General features: G+C 39.7%; 1 protein-coding gene across 5 annotated transcripts in view; it reads right to left on the reverse strand.

Annotated features, from left to right (window-relative positions):
- Positions 1-11,147: 11,147 nt before the first annotated feature.
- Positions 11,148-24,242, reverse strand: part of prpf39 (PRP39 pre-mRNA processing factor 39 homolog (yeast)) — a 50,328-nt gene continuing 37,233 nt past the window's right edge. For 2 of the 5 annotated variants that reach the window (XM_041214328.1, XM_041214327.1), the window contains exons 11-14: positions 23,099-23,283; positions 21,260-21,334; positions 13,750-13,867; positions 11,148-12,239 (exon numbers count right to left, since the gene is read on the reverse strand). In XM_041214328.1, coding sequence (XP_041070262.1) covers positions 12,183-12,239; positions 13,750-13,867; positions 21,260-21,334; positions 23,099-23,283 — 435 coding nt within the window. In that variant the 3' untranslated portion in view covers positions 11,148-12,182. Of the gene's footprint in view, positions 12,240-13,749; positions 13,868-21,190; positions 21,335-23,098; positions 23,284-23,396; positions 23,489-23,591; positions 23,675-24,242 lie in introns of those variants that run through there. The other 3 variants (XR_005946271.1, XR_005946272.1, XM_041214330.1) reach the window with 3 other exon arrangements.

Consider the following 24,242-nt stretch of genomic DNA (forward strand, 5'->3'; position numbering starts at 1 on the left):
ACTTTGATACATAGTCCAAGTGTGTGGTTTCTGAATTCTTACTCACTAACTTCTCCTGAATTAGTTTGAGTAGTGCTGTCACTGCATGACCATATACTAATTCAAAAGGACTAAACTTTTGTTGAGTCATTAGGTGTATCTCTAATAGCGAATAATAAGAACGGAATTCCTCTACCCCAGTTGTGTGGGTAATCCTGACTATATGCCTTCATCATAGTCTTAAGCGTTTGATGCCATTTCTCTAACACCACTTGTAATACAGGATGATGAGCTGATGATTTAAACTGTGTTATCCCTAGGATGTTCATGACTTCCCTAAGCAACTCTGACATGGAACTTAAAACCTGATCCGACTGTATTGTTTTGGCAAACCATATCTAGTAAACTATTTGATCAATTCTTCTACAATCCTTTCTGCTGTGACATTTCTCAATGGTATCACTTATGGGAATCTAGTGGATACATCCATGATTGTCATAAAGTACTGATTTCCACTTTTTGTCTTAGGGACCGATCCTACATGATCAATTAGGACCCTAGTAAAAGGCTCCTCAAATGCTGGAATAGGAATTAAAGGTGGAGGTTTTATTGTGGTTTTCCTATCACCTGACATGTGTGAAATGCTTGATAAAACTTGACTACATCTTTATGCAGTCCAGGCCAGTAAAACTGTTTCTGTATTTTAGCCTGGGTTTTCTTTATTCCTAAATTCCCCCCTACTGGAACTTCATGAGCTACTTTCAGAATTTCCTTCCTGTATCCAGATGGTATTACTACCTGATATATTTCTGCCCACTTCTCATCCACCAAAACATGAGAAGATTTCCACTTTCTCACTAATATAGTATCCTTAAGACAATAACATTCTGGAGTACACTTTGCCTCTGTTTCCGAGTAAGCTGCTTGGTATAACAGCTTTATTTTTTGGATCTTTTTGCTGTAACTCTTATCAATTTCCTTGAGCTGAACACTTGAGCTTCATTCTCCTCCATTCACTCTTCCTAAACAACCATATCAAAGATATTATCAGCTAATAGCACCTCAGTCTCTTTGCCCTGACTTCTAGACTCCTCGTCCTCCTGTCTCAACTTATGAGTCTGTGTTTGTGTTACCACACAGTCTGGAAATAAACCAGGATGTTCCTCCTGCAACACTTCTGTGGATTGCTTTTCCACAGGCTGTTCAGCTAAACTAGGCATCACCAACATCTGTGACCCAGCTATATAATTTCCTAAGATAAACTGAGCCCCTGAAATAGGCAATTTCTCCACTACTCCTACAGTCACCACCTATTTTCAAGTTACTTCTCAAATTCAACCTTACACTACAGAATACTTTTTGTTTCTCCATGAATTCTCTGTATTAATACTTTTTCCTGCAAAATTCCCTCTGGACAACAAATATCACTAACCCATAATATTAAGAATTGACTCGCTCCTGTCTCTTAAAATTTGTATATCTTTTCCAACTTCAACTTGTACACATGAAAACACTTTACCCCCACAGATGATATCTTTAAACATGTCTGCAACCTGCCTTTCAACATTCCTTTGAATGGGCTGTGAACCCATTTTCACACCTTTGGCTAATACTTGTGCTTGAACAAATCCTACCAATTTGCCTTGTTCTGAAGCCCCTGACTTTTCATAGTCTCTACTAATCCAAACATTCTCCCATGTAACCCTCAGCACATTGACTTCATATCGCCAATCTTATTACAATAAAAACATTTAAGCTTTCTTACATCTATTCCATTCCCAGCACCCTCCTTCCTAGCCTGAGGTGAAATTTCCTTAGAATCTCCAGCTGTTCCTTCCTTTCCTTGACTACCTACCTTCCTCTCACCTTCCCATTTTCTATCTTTCTCAGATTTAAAAGGGTGTCGAGAGAACATTTGGATTTATGGACCAGCTTATAATCATCTGCTATCTCTGCTGCTTGCCCAGCAGTTTAAACTCTTTGTTCCTCCACATGGATTCTTACTACTGAAGGAAGTGAACCTTTTAATTCTTCCAAAATAATTACTTCTCTAAGGGCTTAATAGGTTCTCTCTATTTTTAATGCCCTGATCCACCTACTTTCTTTGACTTTTTCAAACTCAATATAAGTCTGTCCAGGCTGTTTTCTCACATTTTGAAATTTCTGTCTGAATGCCTCTAGAACCAACCTCTAGGCACTCAAAATACCCTTCTTCAATGCATCATATTTCCCAGATATTGCTCCTTACAGTGATGCATATACCTCATTAGCTAGATTGTAAAAGCAATGTCCAAATTTCTTTTGGCCATGTCATCTGTTTAGATGAGATAAATAATGCCTTGACATCTTTTTCTTCAAACTTTGAAAGAGCTTGTTCAAATTTAAACATCTCCCCACTGGGTTCTGATCTGGAAATAAGTCCTTCCTCACTTTCTGGTGTTTTTTAACTGTCAGCTTTTTAAGCTGGAATTCTCTGTCTCTCTCTCTTTCTTTTTCTTCCTTTTCTAACCTCACCTTTCTAATTCTCTTTCCTGTTTTTTCTTCTCATTCTCTTGCCTTTTCTCTCTCCTGCCTTTCTGCCAATTCCCTTTGGAATGCCATTTCTCTTTCCTTTTCCTCTGCCTCTAGCCTTTTCAATTCCAATTCTCTGCCCTTCCCTTTTTCTTTTTCTTCCAGTTCAAAGTTCTTCAGTTCCTTTGCTTGTTCAAGTTCAAGCGTCTTCATTTGTAACTGAAATCTCGCTAGTTCAGGTATCCCTTCCAATTTCAAATAGCTGCGCTATTACTTCAATTATGTCCGCTTTCTTTGATCCTATGGTTAACCTCAACTGCAACTTATCCACCAGTTCCAGTAACTTAGCTTTATTTACCTTTTGTAAACTCTCCAAGGTTGTATCTTCTGCTCCCAGACAAGCCTTAGTAACTGCTAAGGCCATTTTGCAGTTTCCCACTTCAAAATCTCACAATACCACTCCTGGTTCAGTATACTTCTCTCCTTCGCTGTCTTTAATCAATTCCAAGCCAATCAAGGAATTACTCTTTAATATCCAGCAAAGAGCCCTCAATTTTGTTATGACACAATGTATGGTAAATGCCAAGCTGCTCAATTCCCAGAGAGAAACTTGAAACAGCTGCCAAAACGGTTTTTGCAACTTGTATGGTGTAAGGAGCAGTTCTGAAATTAGGAAATGATGTCCCTGACTACTTGTGATGATTGTATAGTAAAGTAAGCATTTATTCAAAGAATAAAGAAAAACAAGTAAAACACAATTACACTTAAATACAGTTCCACAAATCTTAACTACCTTCAGAGCTAACCTTCCCATTTTCTATTCAGCTACTATCCTTATAGATTTTAGAATCTATAGAAGTCCATAATTTTTACCACGGAGTGCTTTAACCTTGAACTGTCCTCTGCAGCTGACAGAAACTGGTTCTTTCAGTCTGGCCTTGCTCACACTGTCTTCTGGGAGTTCTGACCAGTTGCCCTGCTGCCTTCTGGGGGATCTAAGCAGCTAACCCCTCACACAGGCTTCAGTATTTCCTTAAATGCATTCCTTCCCTTTGATCTATTATCTCAACCAGCTTCTTCAGAAATTCTTTCTTTCCATAATTGATTAAATTGTTCTTTACTTTAGCTCTTAGACTTGGAAAACCAAACTTACCCTATCTTTACCTTATTTCCTTATGCCATTTTACAACCTGCATATACTCTTTTGAACTAAAACAACACAATTCAAAACTATTCTTGTTATTGATTTATGTAAAACTCTGATTGAAGTTCCTCTTGGTTCATTAATATATCAAAACCACTTCCTACTGTTGGACTTAGACCCTTGCAGTCACTCTGGCTCTTAATCCAATTACTCCAACTCCAATAGCCTGACTTCCTGTACATAAGAAAATATGCCAGGGTTATTACCAGAAGAAAAATATTACAATTCCATGTTTTCTTGACACTCAGGGAAATGATTGCTGTGAGCAGCACCAGAAAAGTCTGTTCTCTGTTAATTACCAGACAGAATGAGGGTAGGAGCACATTCTCTGGTCAAAGGAATGGAATCCGTGGAAATTTAAGGACACTAAAAGATTGTCCCTGATAAGGCCGAGAGAAGGAATCACTGGAGTGAGCCTTGCTGCTGGTTTGGGGATTCTCAGGAGATGGAGGGAAATGTCTTGCCAGAAATTGGACATTGCAACACAACTAAATGGAGAGAAGCAAACCCATTTCAATCTGGGAGTAACTTTGTTCTAGTTCCTGTAAAGACCACAATTTTGCAGAGTGTAATGTAATGAATAGATGCAGTGTGCAGTTTTTGGTCATGTTAGGAAGGTATAGGGGATATCTTTTCTGCAGTTGTAGTATTAGTTGCCTACCAAATAATGTTTAGTTGATATTGATTTTTTTTCATTATAGTATAAATCTTAGAACTTGATTCCTTTGTCCCTGAGAATTGAAATCTCTTATTAAAAATTATCAGTGTCTATGGGCATCATAACAACCACATCCAGTTTTGACTCCCACACGTTGAATGTTGAGAATTATATGCAGAGAAAGGCAACTATATTGATATCAAAGACCTCTGTTATGAGGATCACTTACATGAGTTTATCCTATTTAATGAAACTAAGCTTGGAGGACAAATAGCTATTTTTAGTTAGAGAGAGATTCAAAACCTTTAGGTTGAATAGGTTATTTAAGAAGGAAGAAATGGTAGAATTAGGAGAACACAAAATTTGATTAGATGCCATGAAGTATTTCTTCTTGTGGGGAGCACTCATCCTCAGTAACACATCACAAACATTTGATAGATATGGATGTGTTGCTCTTCTTTAAAAGGGAATTTGAACAAGTTTGTGAATTTTAAGTATGCATGTAGTTATAGACGGGAGATTGCTTGTAATTGAGTTAGAGTTACCTAGGGAGATCAATTTCTCAGAACTTTTCCTAAATTGGTTGCAGAATTTTGTTCCTCATTTATGTTAAGGGATTATGCAAGAATTTAGGGACCTGATGCTCTGTGTAATTGACTTGTTAGTGGAATCAAAGCGACAATGAGTATATCAAATTGGTTAAGTGACAGAAAGCAGATAGTAGTGGTGAACGGCTTTTTCTTTGCAGTTTGAAGTTTATAGGGTTCCCCAATAGCTGTATTTGGACCACTGTACCTGTTGATTTATATATATAACCTGGACTTGGGGGTACATGACATAATTTCAAAATGGACAGTTGACACAAGCTCTGAAATGTAGCAAACAATGAAGAGGATAGCAACAGGCTTCAGGACATAGTCTGGTGAAATGGGCAGATGCATGACGGGTGAAATTTAATGCAGAGAAGTGAAATGATATATTTTAATAAGATGAGGTGAGACAATATAAAGTAAATAGTGCAATTTTAAAGGGGGTTCAGGAACAGCAAAACCTGCAGGTGTATGTACACAAGTTTTTGAAGCTAACAGGAGAAGTTGAGAAGACTTAAAATTTAGATTAAATCTTTGGCTTATCAACAGAGGCATAAAATACAAAAGCAAGCAAGTTATGCTAAACCTTTAAAAAATCAGCTGTTCAATTCTGGACAAAACACTTTAGGAAAGATAGCACAACCTTAGAGAAGGTGCACAAGGTATTTAATAGAGCAGCATAGATGGGTGACTTCAGTTACAAAAAGAGGTTGGAGAATCTAGGATTGTTCTTGATAGAACAGAGAAGGTAACTTGGCCATTTGATAATGGTATTCAAAATCATGAATGATTTTGATAGCTGCTCTGTTTTCACTGGCAAAAAGATCAATAGCCAAGGGCACAAATTTAAGGTGATTGACAAAAGAACCTGGGACAACAGGAAACTTTAAAAGAAAAGACTGAGTTATGATGATCTGGAATGCGCTGCCTGAAAGGGTATTGGAAGCAGATTCATTTGTAAACTTCAAAAAGAATTTTGGATTTAAAAACCTTGAAAAAAAGTTTACAGGCTTAAGAAGAGCAGGGAAATAACACTAACTGGCCTCTGATTGTTGTATCATTCTATTCTATGATGCACCTAATCTTACATACAAGCAAAACAACTATACATTCATATATAAAAACAAAAAAACTGCGGATGCTGGAAATCCAAAACAAAAACAGAATTACCTGGAAAAACTCAGCAGGTCTGGCAGCATCGGCGGAGAAGAAAAGAGTTGACGTTTCGAGTCCTCATGACCCTGCGACAGAACTTGAGTTCGAGTCCAGGAAAGAGCTGAAATATAAGCTGGTTTAAGGTGTGTGTGTGGGGGGCGGAGAGATAGAGAGACAGAGAGGTGGAGGGGGTTGGTGTGGTTGTAGCGACAAACAAGCAGTGATAGAAGCAGATCATCAAAAGATGTCAACAACAATAGTACAATAGAACACATAGGTGTTAAAGTTAAAGTTGGTGATATTATCTAAACGAATGTGCTAATTAAGAATGGATGGTAGGGCACTCAAGGTATAGCTCTAGTGGGTTTTTTTTAATATTTTATATAATGGAAATAGGTGGGAAAAGGAAAATCTTTATAATTTATTGGGAAAAAAAAAAGGGGGTAACAGAAAGGGGGTGGGGATGGGGGAGGGGACTCACGACCTAAAGTTGTTGAATTCAATATTCAGTCCGGAAGGCTGTAAAGTCCCTAGTCGGAAGATGAGGTGTTGTTCCTCCAGTTTGCGTTGGGCTTCACTGGAACAATGCAGCAAGCCAAGGACAGACATGTGGGCAAGAGAGCAGGGTGGAGTGTTAAAATGGCAAGCGACAGGGAGGTTTGGGTCATTCTTGCGGACAGACCGCAGGTGTTCTGCAAAGCGGTCGCCCAGTTTACGTTTGGTCTCTCCAATGTAGAGGAGACCACATTGGGAGCAACGAATGCAGTAGACTAAGTTGGGGGAAATGCAAGTGAAATGCTGCTTCACTTGAAAGGAGTGTTTGGGTCCTTGGACGGTGAGGAGAGAGGAAGTGAAGGGGCAGGTGTTGCATCTTTTGCGTGGGCAAGGGGTTGTGCCATAGGAGGGGGTTGAGGAGTAGGGGGTGATGGAGGAGTGGACCAGGGTGTCCCGGAGGGAGCGATCCCTACGGAATGCCGATAAGGGGGGTGAAGGGAAGATGTGTTTGGTAGTGGCATCATGCTGGAGTTGGCGGAAATGGCGGAGGATGATCCTTTGAATGCGGAGGCTGGTGGGGTGATAAGTGAGGACAAGGGGGACCCTATCATATTTCTGGGAGGGAGGAGAAGGAGTGAGGGCGGATGCGCGGGAGATGGGCCGGACACGGTTGAGGGCCCTGTCAACGACCGTGGGTGGAAAACCTCGGTTAAGGAAGAAGGAGGACATGTCAGAGGAACTGTTTTTGAATGTAGCATCATCGGAACAGATGCGACGGAGGCGAAGGAACTGAGAGAATGGGATGGAGTCCTTACAGGAAGTGGGGTGTGAGGAGCTGTAGTCGAGATAGCTGTGGGTGTCGGTGGGTTTGTAATGGATATTGGTGGACAGTCTATCACCAGAGATTGAGACAGAGAGGTCAAGGAAGGGAAGGGAAGTGTCAGAGATGGACCACGTGAAAATGATGGAGGGGTGGAGATTGGAAGCAAAATTAATAAATTTTTCCAAGTCCTGACGAGAGCATGAAGCAGCACCGAAATAATCATCGATGTACCGGAGAAAGAGTTGTGGAAGGGGGCCGGAGTAGGACTGCAACAAGGAATGTTCCACATACCCCATAAAGAGACAGGCATAGCTGGGGCCCATGCGGGTACCCATAGCCACACCTTTTATTTGGAGGAAGTGAGAGGAGTTGAAGGAGAAATTGTTCAGTGTGAGAACAAGTTCAGCCAGACGGAGGAGAGTAGTGGTGGATGGGGATTGTTCGGGCCTCTGTTCGAGGAAGAAGCTAAGGGCCCTCAGACCATCCTGGTGGGGGATGGAGGTGTAGAGGGATTGGACGTCCATGGTGAAGAGGAAGCGGTAGGGGCCAGGGAACTGGAAATTGTTGATGTGACGTAAGGTGTCAGAGGAATCACGGATGTAGGTGGGAAGGGACTGGACAAGGGGAGAGAGAAGGGAGTCAAGATAACGAGAAATGAGTTCTGTGGGGCAGGAGCAAGCTGAGACGATCGGTCTACCGGGGCAGTTCTGTTTGTGGATTTTGGGTAGGAGATAGAAGCGGGCCGTCCGAGGTTGGGCAACTATCAGGTTGGAAGCTGTGGGAGGGAGATCCCCAGAGGAGATGAGGTCAGTGACAGTCCTGGAAACAATGGCTTGATGTTCAGTGGTGGGGTCATGGTCCAGGGAGAGGTAGGAGGAAGTGTCTGCGAGTTCATATACATTCATGTCCTCTCACGATGGGTACTGGCTTCTTTTAAGGCTTCACAGTGAGTTCTTATAGAACTAAATAGTTAACAAGTTTCCTTTTTCCTCAGTTGAATCAATTTTACATCTGTTGAAGTGCAATCTAAGCATTGAAATTTAATGTCTTAAAGACTGTAGTCAATGACACAGACTAATTTTTCATTCTTGCTCAAAATTTGTTCATGCTATGCATATTTTACTACATATCGTGTTAATTTAGTTCAGGGGTGTTCAACCTTTTCACGCAAGGGGTCACATTTCAATTTTTTTTTCACTCAGGCCAATGAGCAAGCTTTGGAAAGAAAAGGCAATAGAAGATGAATAGAAATTTATCTTGCTAATTAATCAAAAGAACAAAAATGTGCATTTTTATGAACAAGCTTCAAATGAGAAGACTAATTTATTACCTTACTTTCTCATCACTGTACTAAGCACTGATTTAGTGAGATATCTGAAATTTTGTTTGCACAAGTACAGTAGCCAATGTCTGCCTGCAAAATGTAGTGATACAAAGTATTCCAGGTAGATGTCCGTCTGTCAGGAGTGATCTTGATTTTATATTTATGTTTTTCGTTCTTGAAAACATGCTGTTTGCAGCAATATGTGCTGCCAAACAATGCAATGAATCAAAGGGCGTGTTTTGATAGATTTGAGGGAACGTATTGACTATAAAATGTCAGGCAGCTATGCTCTGCAAAAGCATTCATCCTGGCACTATAATTTTAGATCTGAGTTAGTTCCAGTTGGAACATTTCATGGGCAGCAGTTCCAAATGGATCTGCAAACAGCTTCAATTCTCTGAAATCCGCAAATCTTTATCTTGAATTTGTTTCTCAAGCCGCCGATCAGTGCAGAATAATTTTCATGGTTTAGTGTCTGAGCATGCTTTGTTAATAGTGTTATGAAATTGACCTTCTTCATAGTCAACTGTTTCTGAAGCAATTCTAACTTTTGAATGAATGCTTGGACATGCTCATACAGTTTGTTGACAAATTGATCCATCTGCAAATACTTGATGTCAACTAGGAATGTTTAGTCATTCAACCACTTATTATCGTCCATGAAGTTTATATCTTTTCCTGTCTGTCGTGAAGGTTTTATTTCTTCAAGCACTGACCTGAATCTGGCTAGTGTGGCTGCCTTGCTGAGCCAGTGAACAAGGCTGAAGAAAATGACATCAATATGGTCTGACCCTACCTCTGCAAGAAAGGCTTGGAGCTGTCTGATCAAGCCTTTTGGACTTTAAGAAAATTGGCTGTGGAAACAATCTTTTCCATCATATTTCACCTCCAGGGTCTTTGCACACAGTGCAATCTTGGTGAACTTCACAATGGTCTGAGGTACTGATTTCAGCATCAGACTAACGAACCATTGTGCCTGCCTATTATTACAGGAGTTCCAGCAGTTTAATTAGACTACAAAGTTTGACCTCTGGAAGATTTAATTTCATCAAGACACGTTTTACTTCATTGCAAATGTCTTGCCCTTCTGTGCCTTTCATTGGATAAAGGTCATGTAATTCCTTAATGACTTCAAAAAATTTGGTGACTGCTTGTACAAAGATTGCCAGTCGAACAATATCACTTACATCCATGCTGTCATCAAGCCCTAAACTGTAAAACTGAGGCATTGAGTCTTTTGATCAGAGAATTTTGAATGCTAGATCATCAACTCATCTGGCAATAGTCTAACGTGAAACCATCAGCTTTTTATCAGGACATACCACAGATGTGAACATGCCCAAGCAGTCTTCCACAAATTCCCCATCAGACAACGGCTTCCCCCTCTTGACTACTGTTTCAGCTATCAAAAAACTGAACTTGGCTGCTGCCTCAGAACTCTGGTTTGCAGCTTTGAAGAAAGGTTTTTGCCTGATATTGATTTGTTTCACAGTTCACTAGGTCAATTCTCACATGACCTGTGAGGCTGTCAAATTTGCTAGCACGATTCAAAGAACATCAGTTGATAATGTATCCCTTGAAAGCAGCTATTTTCTCTTGGCATATCAGTAACAATATGCCCATTGTGTTTAATGGCAAAAAAAATCATTAGTCCAGGTGCCTTTGAAAACTCGACCTTTATTAATTTTGCATTTCTTGCCTGGTATCAAGGGAGCCATCATTTTGTCTTGATAAATATTATGGGTACAAATTCCAGGACTGGAAATTATCAGAGTAGAAATGTGGTTTATGTTTACTTGCCTACAGATTACAGATTGAGCAGTTAAATAAGGTCCTTTTGTAAAGGTTAGTAAAAGTGGGACAGTAAAGTTTCCAGTATATTTCCACGCCCTGACCCTAGAAAGTCACTCCCTCACAGGCTCTCCCCAGACAGCCTCACCCTATCCCCCAATACAGCTACACACTGCCCCATGCACACCTACCCCCAGCTGTAGTCACCTCTCGCCATAGTTCGTAAAGGTAGAGGGACAAAATTGTTTTTTTTCTCTAATAAGGTTGGATTGGTCATCTGTAGCCGAAATATTAACCGTTGGAATATGGCTGATGGTGAAACTGTCCTGCATGGAAGAATTTTTCAAGTATTAGAGCTGATAGTTTCACCTGACAAATGAGTGATTGTGAAAGGGTGCATGAACTCTGATTTGATGTGAATCAGAACAGGAGCACAGCTTGGATATACCAACTTTTCTGAAGTGCTGATTTGACCTACTTTCAGATGGCCAGCGTTACTCTGAAAAATCCACCTTTTGACATCATAGTTTCACCCTTTATAACTGTATAGTCATATTGATGATGGAAATCTAATAGATGGTGAAGTGGAATACAGTAAACCTCTTAAAACAAAGAACTAAGCTTGGTAAAATTCTCATTTATATTAGAAGAGGTTTGAAATAAAATACAATTGCTCATTTGAATCACATTGTTCCAGAATACCAGTCTGATCATCTCTCTCTTCAAGTGTGTGTTTCTGGCAACCATTTTTAGCTGATGAACCTCTGTTTAATTAAAAAAAAAACGTCAAGTATTGAACTGGTATCCTCCTGCTGCTCTTAATTGCTTAAAGGGAAGAAATGTTTTTTTTTTGAATGCGTGGAATTTATGTTCGGTTTCAGTTTGGAAAAAATAAATGCTCAAAAAATAAGACAGTCTTTAAACATATACAGTACCTATTTTATACTTGCTGCTTCCTAACAAATATGACTGGCGGCAATCCTTTGTTTAATAAAATTGCTAAAATTACAGCAGGTGCATTTACAATAGGCAACTTCTAATTTTAATGTTGAACAGACTAGCAACATGTAGTAACACAATTTCAGTTTAAAGTAGGCAGGAGTGGATCAAGATCCCTTTGCTTAAATGTGTTTAAGAATTACTAGATCCATCAGTACTACTTCACAAAGCAGGATGCATCACTGACTTTGAGGTATCTAAAGTCAGAACTCCCATATATGTAGTTATTTTAATTGAATAAGAAACAGAATATATTTCTTTGAAGTTAATCTCTCAATTACAAATGTACTAGTTTTTAAAAAAAACTTGATTACATAGTTCTCAGCATATTTTTCAAAATTCTACAATTGCATGAAATTGCCAGTTAAGAAAATATACCATCAGTGGTGCTCTGCAGTGCTTTTAAAATTTATTTTTCTATTAACAAATTATGTATGAAGAGAAGTTTCTTTAAAAATCACATTCAAAAAAGGTATGAGAATTCGCAAAATGTTTTTGAACGCAAATCATGTCCGACCTCAAATATTTTGCAGTAAACAACTTTCTCTTGAAAAAAATTCCACAGTCTTGGATAGCATGTCTATTAAACTGCAATATCTTCCAATTTTATAACGAAAAGGAAACACTTCAGTTTCTCAAGAAATTCCAGCAAATTAGGTAGGGGGCGGTGGGTAATACTGTCCATAGCTCCATGGTGTTGGATAATTATACTGTTGGAGAAGACAACAAAAACTGGTCAAATATATGGTAGAGAGGTTTTTAAGCAAACTTTTATTTAAAGAAAAACTTACAAAATGTTTATCTTTGGTGATCATACCATTTGGGCTTTCAGTGTCAACATTTAAACTTTTAGGTCAAGTATAGCATTCATATGTAAAGAAAAGCTCCTTCTACTTTGTCCATGTTGTTCCAATGTGCTATTTCACCCTTTCCTATACAAGTCTGAGGCCTGAGCACCAATGAGCATTGAATTAGGTGAATTTTGTGCAGACCTATGTGAATTAAGATATTGGATAGGTTGCCAAAGCTAATTTTGTCCTAACAATCATGGAACCAGCGGACATATGAGAATTCATAGCCCAGCATAGAGGTTGAATTTGCACCCATGTGATCAGAGTTGAAAAATCAGCATCCAAATCATCGATGCTCAGTCCACCAAATGTTTCCTTTTCTACTTCAGATTATCAACACTACTTAATGTAAAAAGAATCGAGATGGGTACAATAACATAGCAGAAAAAAGTGAAAAATATTGGAACTAATACCTGGCATGCTTAAGACAGTATTATAAAAATAAGACTGAATAACTTTGAAAAATTAATTCTAAGATGTGGGCGGCTGGCAAGAGTGGCATTTATTGTCTACTCCAAGTTGCTCTGAAGCGTTGGTCAACTGCCATCTTGAACAACTGCAATCCATGTGTGGTGAAAGTGCTCCCACAGTCCTATTAGATAGGGAGTTCCTGCATTTTGGTCTAGTGATGATGAAGGGTAGGCAATATATCTCCAGATCTGGATGGTTTGTGACTTGGGGAGGAACTAGAGGTTATGGTGTTCCATAACCTTATCCTTCTAGGTGGCTGAGGTGAGATGCTGCAATGCATTGTGCAGCTAGCACAAACTGGTGCCATGGGTACAGTGATAATGTAATACATATGCATTTTCCAGACAATAGTAATTACAAATGGAAGTCAATTGACTTTCTCCCCCCACAACTTGAAAATTCAAGGCAACCGCAGAGCCCCAATCATTCCACCATCATCCCATTTGAGATCAGATAACTCACAGGTCTTAAAAAAAAAACTGACCTCCCTGATCTGTATGGCTCGCTGCATTATACAGACTTAATGCTTCAAATCAGTGGTGCAGATTGGAACTGAGTAGAGCAAACATCCTCTACAAGTGAATTTGAGGGCAGTCACACCTGAGCAATCTTTAGTGTTGTCCTGCAGTAGAGATGGCCAGCTAAGTACACTGAACATACAATGGCCTGTGCACAGCCACACAACTTAAACACCTGAAAACTCGATATAAGTCAATATTTCCAATCAGAGACCTTTTTTTTTTATAAAAAAGGAGCATCAGATATCTATTAATGAAATACAAAACTGGATAAGGAATTTCAATGATCTTTCAAAGAAACCAGAAATATGTTTTATGATTCTCAGGTTTAAAGCAATTTGTTTTGTTGATAATCTCCAATTTAAGCAGAAACTACCCACCTGATACCAAGCATTGTAGTTATATGCAGACTGATTAGCTTGCAAGTCCCCACTCATCAGCTGGGCAGATGCTAATGTTGCCTCACTCCTTTGTTTTTTCTCCTCTGGCTCTTCTGACCTGTTATGATATATATATAAAAATATATATTAAAAGCACTTCATTCCGAAGCGATTTATTTCAAAGGAAGACTTTTGTTGTGAAAGCTCCGGGACAACCATACAGAAAAATTAAAAAATGTAAATTTAAGTTACATTTCATTCAAACATTACAAGGAGGAATATTCCATGGTAAAGTAAAATTAGAAGCATACTTAATTAACATCAGAATGAATGCCAAAGTTAGAACACCATTTCAATCCTGCAGCTATATTTAATCCAGACAAAACAAAATGAAAGCATATCAATACTTGTCCAAGGGGGAACCTCAGGCAGACGGGCTGCATCTGAACCGGAATGGGACCAGCATCCTTGCGGGGAGGTTTGCTAGTGCTGTTGGGGAAGGTTAAAACTAACTTGGCAGGGGGATGGGATCATGAGAGGAGGTTCTGCAGGGGGAACAAATTAGAAGAGAGAGCAAGTGAGTTTGGAAGGCATGGAAATTATAGGCCAGTTAAAGGCACAAGGGAGTTTGGCAAGGTTGGATGGTATTTATTTTAATGCAAGGAGTCCGACGAATAAGGCAGGTGAGTTGAGGCCACAAACTAATACATGGAAATATGATGTCATTGCTGTCAGAGACATGGTTGAAAGAGGGGCAGGATTGGCAGTTCAATGTTCCAGGATATAGAGTCTTCAGGCAAGACAGGGAAGGAGGTAAAAGTGGAGGGGGTATCACAATATTGATCAAGGAATCAACTACAGCAGTAAGGAGGGATGACATCTTAGAAGGATCCTCAAATGAAGCCATATGGTTGGAACTGAAAAACAAAAAAAGGTGCAATCACATTGCTGGGAATGTACTATTGGCCTCCAAACAGTCAGAGAGAAATAGAAGAGCAGATATGTAGGCAAACTTCAGAAGTGTAAAAATAATAGTGTAGTAATAATGGGGGATTTCAACTTCCCCAACATTAACTGGGTTAATCATAGTGTAATAGGTTTAGAGGGAGCAGAATTCTTAAAATGCATCCAGGAGAGCTTTATAAGCCAGTACGTAGAAGGTCCTACAAGGGGGCGGTCCTGGGCTTAATTTTAGGGAATGAAGCCAGGCAAGTGGTAGAGGTATCAGTGGGGGAGCATTTTGCAGATAGTTAGATTCAAGGTTGTTATGGCAAAGGGCAAGGATGGGCCAGAAATCAGAGTTCCTAATTGGGGGAAGGCCGATTTTAATAAGATCAGATATGATTTGGCCAGAGTGGACTGAAAGCAGCGACTTTTAGTTAAATCTGCGTCAGAGCAGTGGGATTCATTCAAGGAGGAAAGAGTGTATGGGGCTAACATATTCCAGTAAAGACAAAGGGTAGGACCAACAAATCCAGGGAACCCTGGATGTCGAGGGATATACAGGATTGGATAAAGAGTGAAAAAGGGAGGCTTATAGCAGATACCGAGAGCTCAAAAAAGCAGAAGCCCTAGAGGAGTATAGAATGTTTTGGCGGGGGGGGGGGTAAAAGAGAGAGAAAGAACTTAAAAAAGGAAATTAGGAGAGCAAAAAAAAAGGGCATGAGAAAAAAAGAAAATCCAAAGTTATTTTACAAGTATGTTAAGAATAAGAGGATAACTAGGGAAAAAGAGTAGGGGCCATTCAGGACCATATATGTGTGTGAAGCTGGAAGGCGTAGGTAGGGTTCTAAATGAATACTTTGTGTTGGTGTTCGCAAGTGAGAAGAATGACGTGGATATGGAAATCAGGCAGAAGGATTGTGATATAATTGAAGATATTAGCATAGAAAGGGAGGAGGCTCTAAGTGATCTGGCCGGCTTAAAAGTAGATAAATCTCTAGATCCAGATGAAAAGTATCCCAGGCTGTTGAGTGAGGCAAGGGAGGAGATAGCAGGGACACTGGCAATAATTTTCAATACCTCTCTGGCCATAGGAGAGATGCCAGAGGACTGCCAATCTGGTACCATTATTCAAGAAGGGAGGAAGGGATAAACCAGGGAACTACAGGCCAGTCAATCTAACCTCAGTGGTGGGGAAACTATTGGAAGCAATTCTGAGGGACAGAATTCATCTACACTTGGAGAGGCAGGGATTAATAAACAAGGACAGTCAGCATGGTTTTGTTAAGGGGAGGTCATGTCTGACCACTTTGATTGAATTTTTCGAAGAGGTGACCAGGTGTGTAGATGAAGGCAATGCATTTGATGTAGTCTACTTGGACTTCAGCAAGGCTTTTGATAAGATCTCGCACGGGAGGCTGATAACGAAGTTAAGAGCCCACGGGATCCAAGGCAATTTGGATCCAGAATTGGCTGAGTGGCAGGAAGCAGAGGGTGATGATCAAGAGGTGTTTGTATGACTGGATGCCTGTGTCCAGTGGAGTTCCACAGGGATCAGCGTTAGGTCTCGTGCTGTGACATGGACTGGCTGGTTAGATGGGCTGATCAGTGGCAAATGGAATTTAATCTGGATAAGTGTGAGGTAATGCACTGGGGCAGGACAAACAAGGCACGGGAATACACGATGAATGGTAGGACCCTGAGAAGTACTTGAGGATCAGAGGGACCTTGGTGTGCATGTCCACCGGTCCCTTAAGGTAGCAGGACAGGTAGATAAGGTGGTTAAGAAGGCATATGGGATACTTATATTCTATGCCTTGGCTAATAAAGACAAAAGCAGAGGAGATTTACCAGGATGTTGCCTGGGCTGGGGAGTTTAAGTTATGAGGAGAGATTGGATAGACTAGGGTTATTTTCCCTGGTGCAGAGGAGATTGAGGGGGGACATGATTGAGGTGTATAAAATTATGAAGGGCATAGATAGGGTGGACAGAAAGGAACTTTTCCCCTTGATGGAGGGATCAATAACCAGGGCGCATAGATTTAAGGTAAGGGGCAGGAGGTTTAGAAGGGGTGAGGGGAAGAATTTTTTCACCCAGAGGGTGGTGGGAATCTGGAACTCTCTGCCTGAAAGGGTGGTAGAAGCAGAAACCCTCATAACATTTAAGAAATATTTGGATGTGCACCTGCAATGCCATAGTATACAAGGCTATGGGCCTAGTCCTAGAAAATGGGATTAGAATAGTTAAGTACTTGATTGACTGGCGCAGAGCCAAGGGCCAAAGGGCCTTTTTCTGTGCTGTAGACCTCTATGACTATGAGACTATGACTTTAGTTATCATGGCTCTGTTCCCATGTTCACCAGTGGAATCTTAAGGTGCTCCCTACTTTGCAGTTATAGCAGTATGTTAAAAATCACTTCCCACATCCTGGCTTGCAATAAAGCTCTAGCCAACCCATTTCCCACCCAGCCTTTGATGTTTATATTCACCCCAGGGGTTGCCACTAATGGCAGTGGCTCCATGTGTTACCAACCTTTCCTTATGGATGCCCCACTTTATTTTACCTGGTTCAAATTTTACTACTAACATTAAAAACTCAAGGGCCAAAATTTGCTCCATACTTGGTGTTTCCACCTGTCAGCTTGGTACTTTGGCTTCATTTCCTTATTTATGTGGTTTGCTGCCTATTCAGCCTTTACCAGCTTAATACTATTATGAAGAGAGAGTCCTGTAGCTCCCAGCTCGCTTTGTGCTGTTTAAAATATTTTTCAAAATGTTGTACTACTGCGCATTCTAGAGTGGTGGTTTCTACAAAAATAATTGAGGTGCAACCCATTGTTCCCTCTCCACGCTGAAATAATTAAAAATAAGTTCATAAATGTAGCCACACTCCAGCCTCCACTCCACCAGAATAAGACCATAAGATGTAGGAGCAGAAGTAGGCCATTCAGCCCATCAAGTTTGCTCCACCATTCAATGAGATCTTGGCTGATCTGATAATCCTCACCTCCACTTTCCCGCTTTTTCCCCCATAACCTTCTATTCCCTGATTAAAAATCTGTCTATCTCAGCCCTGAGTATACTTAACGACCCAGCTTCTTACAGCCCTCTGCAGTAAAGAATTCCAGAGATTCACTACCCACAGAGAAGAAATTCCTCATCTATTTTAAATGGGCACCCCCTTTCTCAGATTATGTCCTAGACTCTCCCACAAAGGGAACCAACCTCTCAGCATCTACCCTTTCAAGCCCCCCCAAGAACCTTCTAAATTCCAGAGTACAGGCCCAACTTACTCAACCCCTTCTCATAAGAAAATCCCTCCATATCCAGGATCAATCTAGTGAGCCTTCTCCAGGCTGCCTCCAACGCCAGTATATCTTTACTTAGATGAGGTGACCAAAATTGTTCACAGTATTCTAAGCATGGTCTAACTAGTGCTTTGTATGGTTTTAGCAAGACTTCCCTATTTTTATTTATTCACGGGATGTGGACTTCACTGGCTGGGCCAGCATTTATTGCCCATCCCTAGTTGCCCTTGAGAAGGTGGTGGTGAGCTGCCTTCTTGAACCGCTGCAGCCCATGCAGTGTAGGTACACCCACAATGCTGTTAGGAAGGGTGTTCCAGGATTTTGACCCAGCGACAGTGAAGGAACAGTGATATATTTCCAAGTCAGGATGGTGAGTGACTTGGAGGGGAACTTCCAGGTGGTGGTGTTCCCATCTATCTGCTGCCATTGTCCTTCTAGGTGGTAGTGGTTGTGGGTTTGAAAGGTGGTGTCTAAGGAACCTTGATGAATTCCTGCAGTGCATCTTGTAGATGGTACACATTGCTGCCACTGTGCGTCGGTGGTGGAGGGAGTGAATGTTTGAGGACGTGGTGCCAATCAAGCAGACTGCTTTGTCCATTCCCTTTGAAATAAAGGCCAATATTCCATTTGTTTCCCCTATCACCTGTTGAACTTGTATGTTAGCTTTTTGGGATTCGTGCACAAGGACTCCCAAATTTGCTGCAGCCTTCTGGCTGTTCTCCAATCCTCTGGGACTTATCCAGAATCTAAGGATTCTTGGAACATTACTACAAGTGCATCAGCCATCTCTGTAGCTACTTCAGTTAATATCCTAGGATGCAACCCATCAGGTCCAGGAGACTTATCAACCTTTAGCCCCATTAGTTTTCCTAGTACTTTTTCACTAGTGATAGTTATTGTATTTATTTCCTCCCCTCACCCCTCCTTTTGCCCCTTGGTTATTTAATATTTTTGGAATGCTATTAGTATCTTCTACCATGAAGAATGAAGCAAAGTATTTATTCAACTCCTCTGCCATTTCCTGGTTCCCCATTATTTCCCCAGCTTCATTCTCTAAGGGGCCTATGTTCACTTTGGCCTCTCTCCTTTTTATATATTTAAAGAAGCTCATACTGTCCATTTTTATATTCCTTGCTAGTTTCCCTCAAAGTTTATTTTCTTCCTCTATTTTTTAGGCATCTTTTGTTGGGTTTTTAAAGCTTTCCCAATCTGACTTACCACTAACCCTTGCCACACTTTTTTTTCAATTTGATACTGTCCTTAATTTCCTTGGTTAACCATGATTGGTTTATCCCTTTCCTGGAATCCTTCTTCCTCACTGGGATATATCTTTGTTCAGAGTCATGAACTGTTTTCTTAAACATCTGCCATTGTTCATCAACTATCTTTCCTGCTGAACTGCTTTCTCAGTTCACTCCAAACAACTCTGCCCTCATTCCATTATAATTACCCCTATTTAAGTTTAGCACAGTTGTTTCCGACCCAAGTTTCTCACTCAAACGGAATGCTAAATTCTACCATATTATGGTCACTGTTTCCTAGCAGATCCTTTACTGAGATCATTTATTAAACCTGCCTCATTACACATTACCAGATCCAAAATAGCTTGATCCCTGGTTGGATTCACAACATAATGTTCCAAGAAACTGTCCCGAATATATTCTATGAATTCTTGCTTGTGTCTACCTCTGCCAATTTGATTTTCCCAATCTATATGAAAATCAAAGTCACCCATTATTAATGTATTACCTTTTTCACATGCCCTCATTATCTCCTGACTTATTTTCTGCACTACAGTATAGCTACTGTCAGGGGGCCTATAGATGACTTCCACCATGTCGTCTTCCCCTTGTTATTTCTTACCTCCACCCACATGGATTCTACATCTCCCGGTCAGAAGATTCGTTCTTGCTATTGTACTTATACCATCTCGTACTAACAAAGCTACCCCACCACCCTTTCCTTCCTGCCTGTCCTTTCAAAAAGTCACATACCCAGCTTTGATCTCCTTGTAACCATGTCTCCGTAATGGCTATAAGATCATACCCATTAACCTCTATTTGTGCTGTTAATTCATTTATTTTGTTCCGAATACTATGTGCATTTAAGTAAAGAGCCATTAATTTTGTCTTTTTACCCCTTTTGACCTTATTTGCTGCTGCTTTTTTATGTTGTGCACACTACTCCATCCTGTCACACTCTGGGGATCATTACCTAAATAGCTGCCCTGCAAGGCTGCCATGTCCTTTTGCTTTGTAAGCCATGTATTCCCTTTCCAGAACCCCTCCCCACTTAGCTTAAAGCCCTCTCTACAGCCCTAGTAATTCATTTCGCCAGGACACCGGTCCCAGAAAGGTTCAAGGGAAGCCTCTCCCACCGGAACAGCTCCCTTCTACCCCAGTACTGGTGCCAGTACCCCATGAATTGAAACACATTCCTCCCACACCAATCTCTGAAAATGCCAAAAGGTCATTAGTTTACACATCAAAAGAAGTTTAATGCAGAAATCTAAATTTTAATAAATCATCTTTTGCTTAGTCCTTTGCCAGCACAGGGAACAAGTACATGAGAAACAGAAGTAGACTAATCAGCCCCTCGAGTCTGCTCCTTCATTAAATATGATTATTGCCGATCTTCCATCTCAACCCCATTTTCCTGTCCACTCTCCATATGACTCAATTCCCTGATATCAAAAATCTATCAATCTCACACCTCTGCTAATGCTATTTCTGGTAGAACAAGGCAGGCGAATGCATTTAAGATGTAGGTCAGCTATAACCCAACTGAATGGCAGAAATTGGCTCGAGGGGCTGAATGCTATTTCGAAGAGTCATGTTAGATTCAAAATGTCAACTCTGTTTCTCTCTCCACAGATGCTGCCAGACCTGCTGAGTTTTTCCATTACTTTGTTTTTATTGGTGCTATTATGTTCTGTGAATCACCACATTAGCATAGCCGAGAAGTTTTTCTTTTTGGAATTGCCTGATTCTGTTAAGCATCCAATACCATATATAAGGAACGTCAAGTATGAACTGGTGTCCTGTCATTTTGGCGTCAATGTATGTATGGATCAATTAGTCATACAATTTTTAGCTGCAAGCATTAATACCTAATTTTACAATGGGGTACACTGAAAAGAAAAGACTCAACAAGGAAAACGAAATATTTATAATGAAGCATAACTTTTTACCAAAGCAGAGGTCCTCAATCAACTCTTGATCCATTGCCATTTCTACATTCACTAAAAAACACTACTTGCCCATTTTCTGCCTTTCTTTTAGATGACTCCTGCTCTTTCAAAAGCTTTTGATGATCATCATAAGCCACCATGAGTCTAGGGCATAGAACACAATTAATGGCAGTTTCCAAAGAAATTAAAAATATTCCCATGTATTTTTGAGCAAATTACTATATCACATTAGAACATTTGAAACAGGACAAACACTACTCAATTCAGTTTCATTAAAAGGAATTATTCAAGTGTTTGAGACATAAAAACTGATTAAACTAGTTGCCTGAAGGTTGATGCTGACTTAAAAATGCTTTTGCATCTTTCAGCAACCACATTTAAATGCTCATCAGATAGATTATTTCACCCTCAAAATACCAAAATGCACACATTTCATCCCATCTCATAATATTACAACAACCCAACTTCATTTATTGGGAAGTAAACTTGGGTTACATAACATATTATGGATAAATTGCCTATTCCTATCAATAAGGGTGCCAAAAATTAATGATTCTTTACTAGTTCCCAATAAACATCACAATTCTACTGTCTCATACAGCTTGAAGAATTTCCATCTGATATATACACATTGTTATTGATTTGTTGGGATTTTGAAACAGAGCATGGTATTAAAACATAGATGCCAACAAGTGCTTCCATTCGATTAGATTTCAGAACAGTTGCAATCTCTTCTCTATTTCGCCTCTATTACACTGCGACTAACCTAAAACTGAAAATTCAAAAACTATCTAGCAAGGTATCATTTATTACCTATCCCTATGTACCGCAAGGACATCAAAAGTCAAGCACAATGTGGGACTGGGGGCACAATCTTGGGTTGGATAGGGCTAACAGGTTTTTTCCCTGAAAGACATTAGCAAACCCAGTTGGGTTTTTAATGATTGTCTGGCAAGAGTCATAGTAATTTTTTTCCTGATGTTATCCCACAAACCCACCAGATTTATTGATTTCAATATAACAACTTGCCAGGTTACTGTACCCATGCATTTCTCAGATAGTTAATTCAATACCTCTTTTCTTTGCACACTAATTGATATGGATTAGTCCTTGATCTAAGGCTGAAGGGGAAGAGCAGCCCCAATTCAACACAACAGGGATCTGAAAGTTGAATGTGCGAGGTTAAGGCATATTTGCAAAATATTCCCAATTTATACTCTTCAGTGGCATGCTTTGTACTAGATTAAATAATCTAGGTTTAATTTGGTGATTGTGAATTTGAATGTGTACGTTTGGAGCTGAATGCACTGCTGATAGGCAAATGTAGCTAACGTTTTACACCTGTTCCATGCACACAGACAGCTGTAGTACAAACTTTAAAATATATGAACAATATCAAATATGTTAAAATAAGATTGCAACTCTTAAGTACGTATCTTAATTATCAATCACGAACAGCATACAACCGGTGTGTCTTCCTATAAAATGTGTATTTTATTTTAGCCAGGTTCCCAGGTTATGCACTACATAGTGCACAAGTACATGCAGCAGAGTCCATATTATGTTGCTCTACTTAACCAATAGGGAATGTAGATGAAAAATTCCACTTGCATTTAGAAATAAGAAACATGCAATTTAAAGACGAGGTCAACGAGGGCCAAAATTTCAGAAATGTTTTAAAAAAAACGACAAATCTCAACTGAAGAAGTCATATTGGACTCAAAATGTTTCTCTCTGTTTCTCTCTCCACCTATGCTGCAAGATCTGTTGAGTTTTTCCAGCATTTTCAGTTTTTAAATCTTTGTTATTGTTTTCACCTGTTTCTCACCAAGCAAGGAAGCAAATTTGGAATTATTAAATTTTCAGAATTATCTTGTTTCATACTGTCAAAGCATAAATAAAATTCACCTTTTCACATCAGAGCCAAAGTCCTCCAAAAATTCAACTTTTCGCTGGGAGAAGGCTATCTTTGTTTCTATTGGCATTGAGCTACTTATTGCTTTGTCGAAAGCATTCAGAATGTTTTCCTCATTCAGTTTGAGATCTGAATTATATTCAAGTTCCAACAGATTCAGATATAGTTTGGTACTTTCCTAAAGATAAAACAGGTAGACACTATCATCATCCAAATGTTTACAAACCCAATAATACTACCTAGTAAAAAGATGGCAATATTTTACTCATTTCATAGAAACTAACTGACTACATTTAATTGGTGAGCTCCCAAGTCAGATTCCCAGTCTCGACAACAATGTGCACTTGGGCTTCCTTGGAGGAGTTGCACTCGTCTTAGACAGCCTGGAGAATGGGAGGGAAAATAAAAATCAGCATTTTTTTAAAAACACATATCCTGAATTGGTGACAATTTTTTTTGTCACAGGATGGGAGTAAGAGAACATACCCAGCTGTATACAGCATGGTATATGGTAGTAGAATAAAGCCATTAAAGCTGTTCCAGTGGGTCAAATTACTGTAGAAGGTAATCTGAAAATACACAGCAATGATGAAAGTGAAAGTTCAGGTAAAAATAGTTTGGTTTTAACTGCCCATTAAGCTGTTTATGAAAAGACCAATTCATATAGAAATATTGCACATTACCAGTCACGTATTGAACCATTTACTAAACGTAACATAACATTTTTAACCAGTAATTAATAGATGTTGCCTCACCTAGCCACCAACAGATTCTAAACTTTGCATGGGGTATAAGTCGCTTCAGGAATCCATTTTTTGAACTATAAACTCCAGTTAAAAGAAAACATAACATCTCATTCTCAAAGATTTAAGGTTGCACATCACAGTTACATTTTTAAAATTTAAATGCTGTGACAGTTGCAACTTTGTGACTTGTAAATAAGGAAATTGGAACTGTGATGAGTACAGTACCCACAAGACTATATTGTAGGCACAGACTTTTGAAAATATATGTTAGCAATTTGAAAAAGGCTCAACTGTTTATTTTCTCACAGAACTGGTTAAGATTAGCCATTTCCTCAATATCAGGCATGCAACTTCAGGTTGGGATGATATTATAGTAGGACTTAAACAGTGC

Source organism: Carcharodon carcharias, chromosome 20, assembly GCF_017639515.1.
Source record: "Carcharodon carcharias isolate sCarCar2 chromosome 20, sCarCar2.pri, whole genome shotgun sequence".
NCBI classification, from domain to species: Eukaryota; Metazoa; Chordata; class Chondrichthyes; order Lamniformes; family Lamnidae; genus Carcharodon; species Carcharodon carcharias.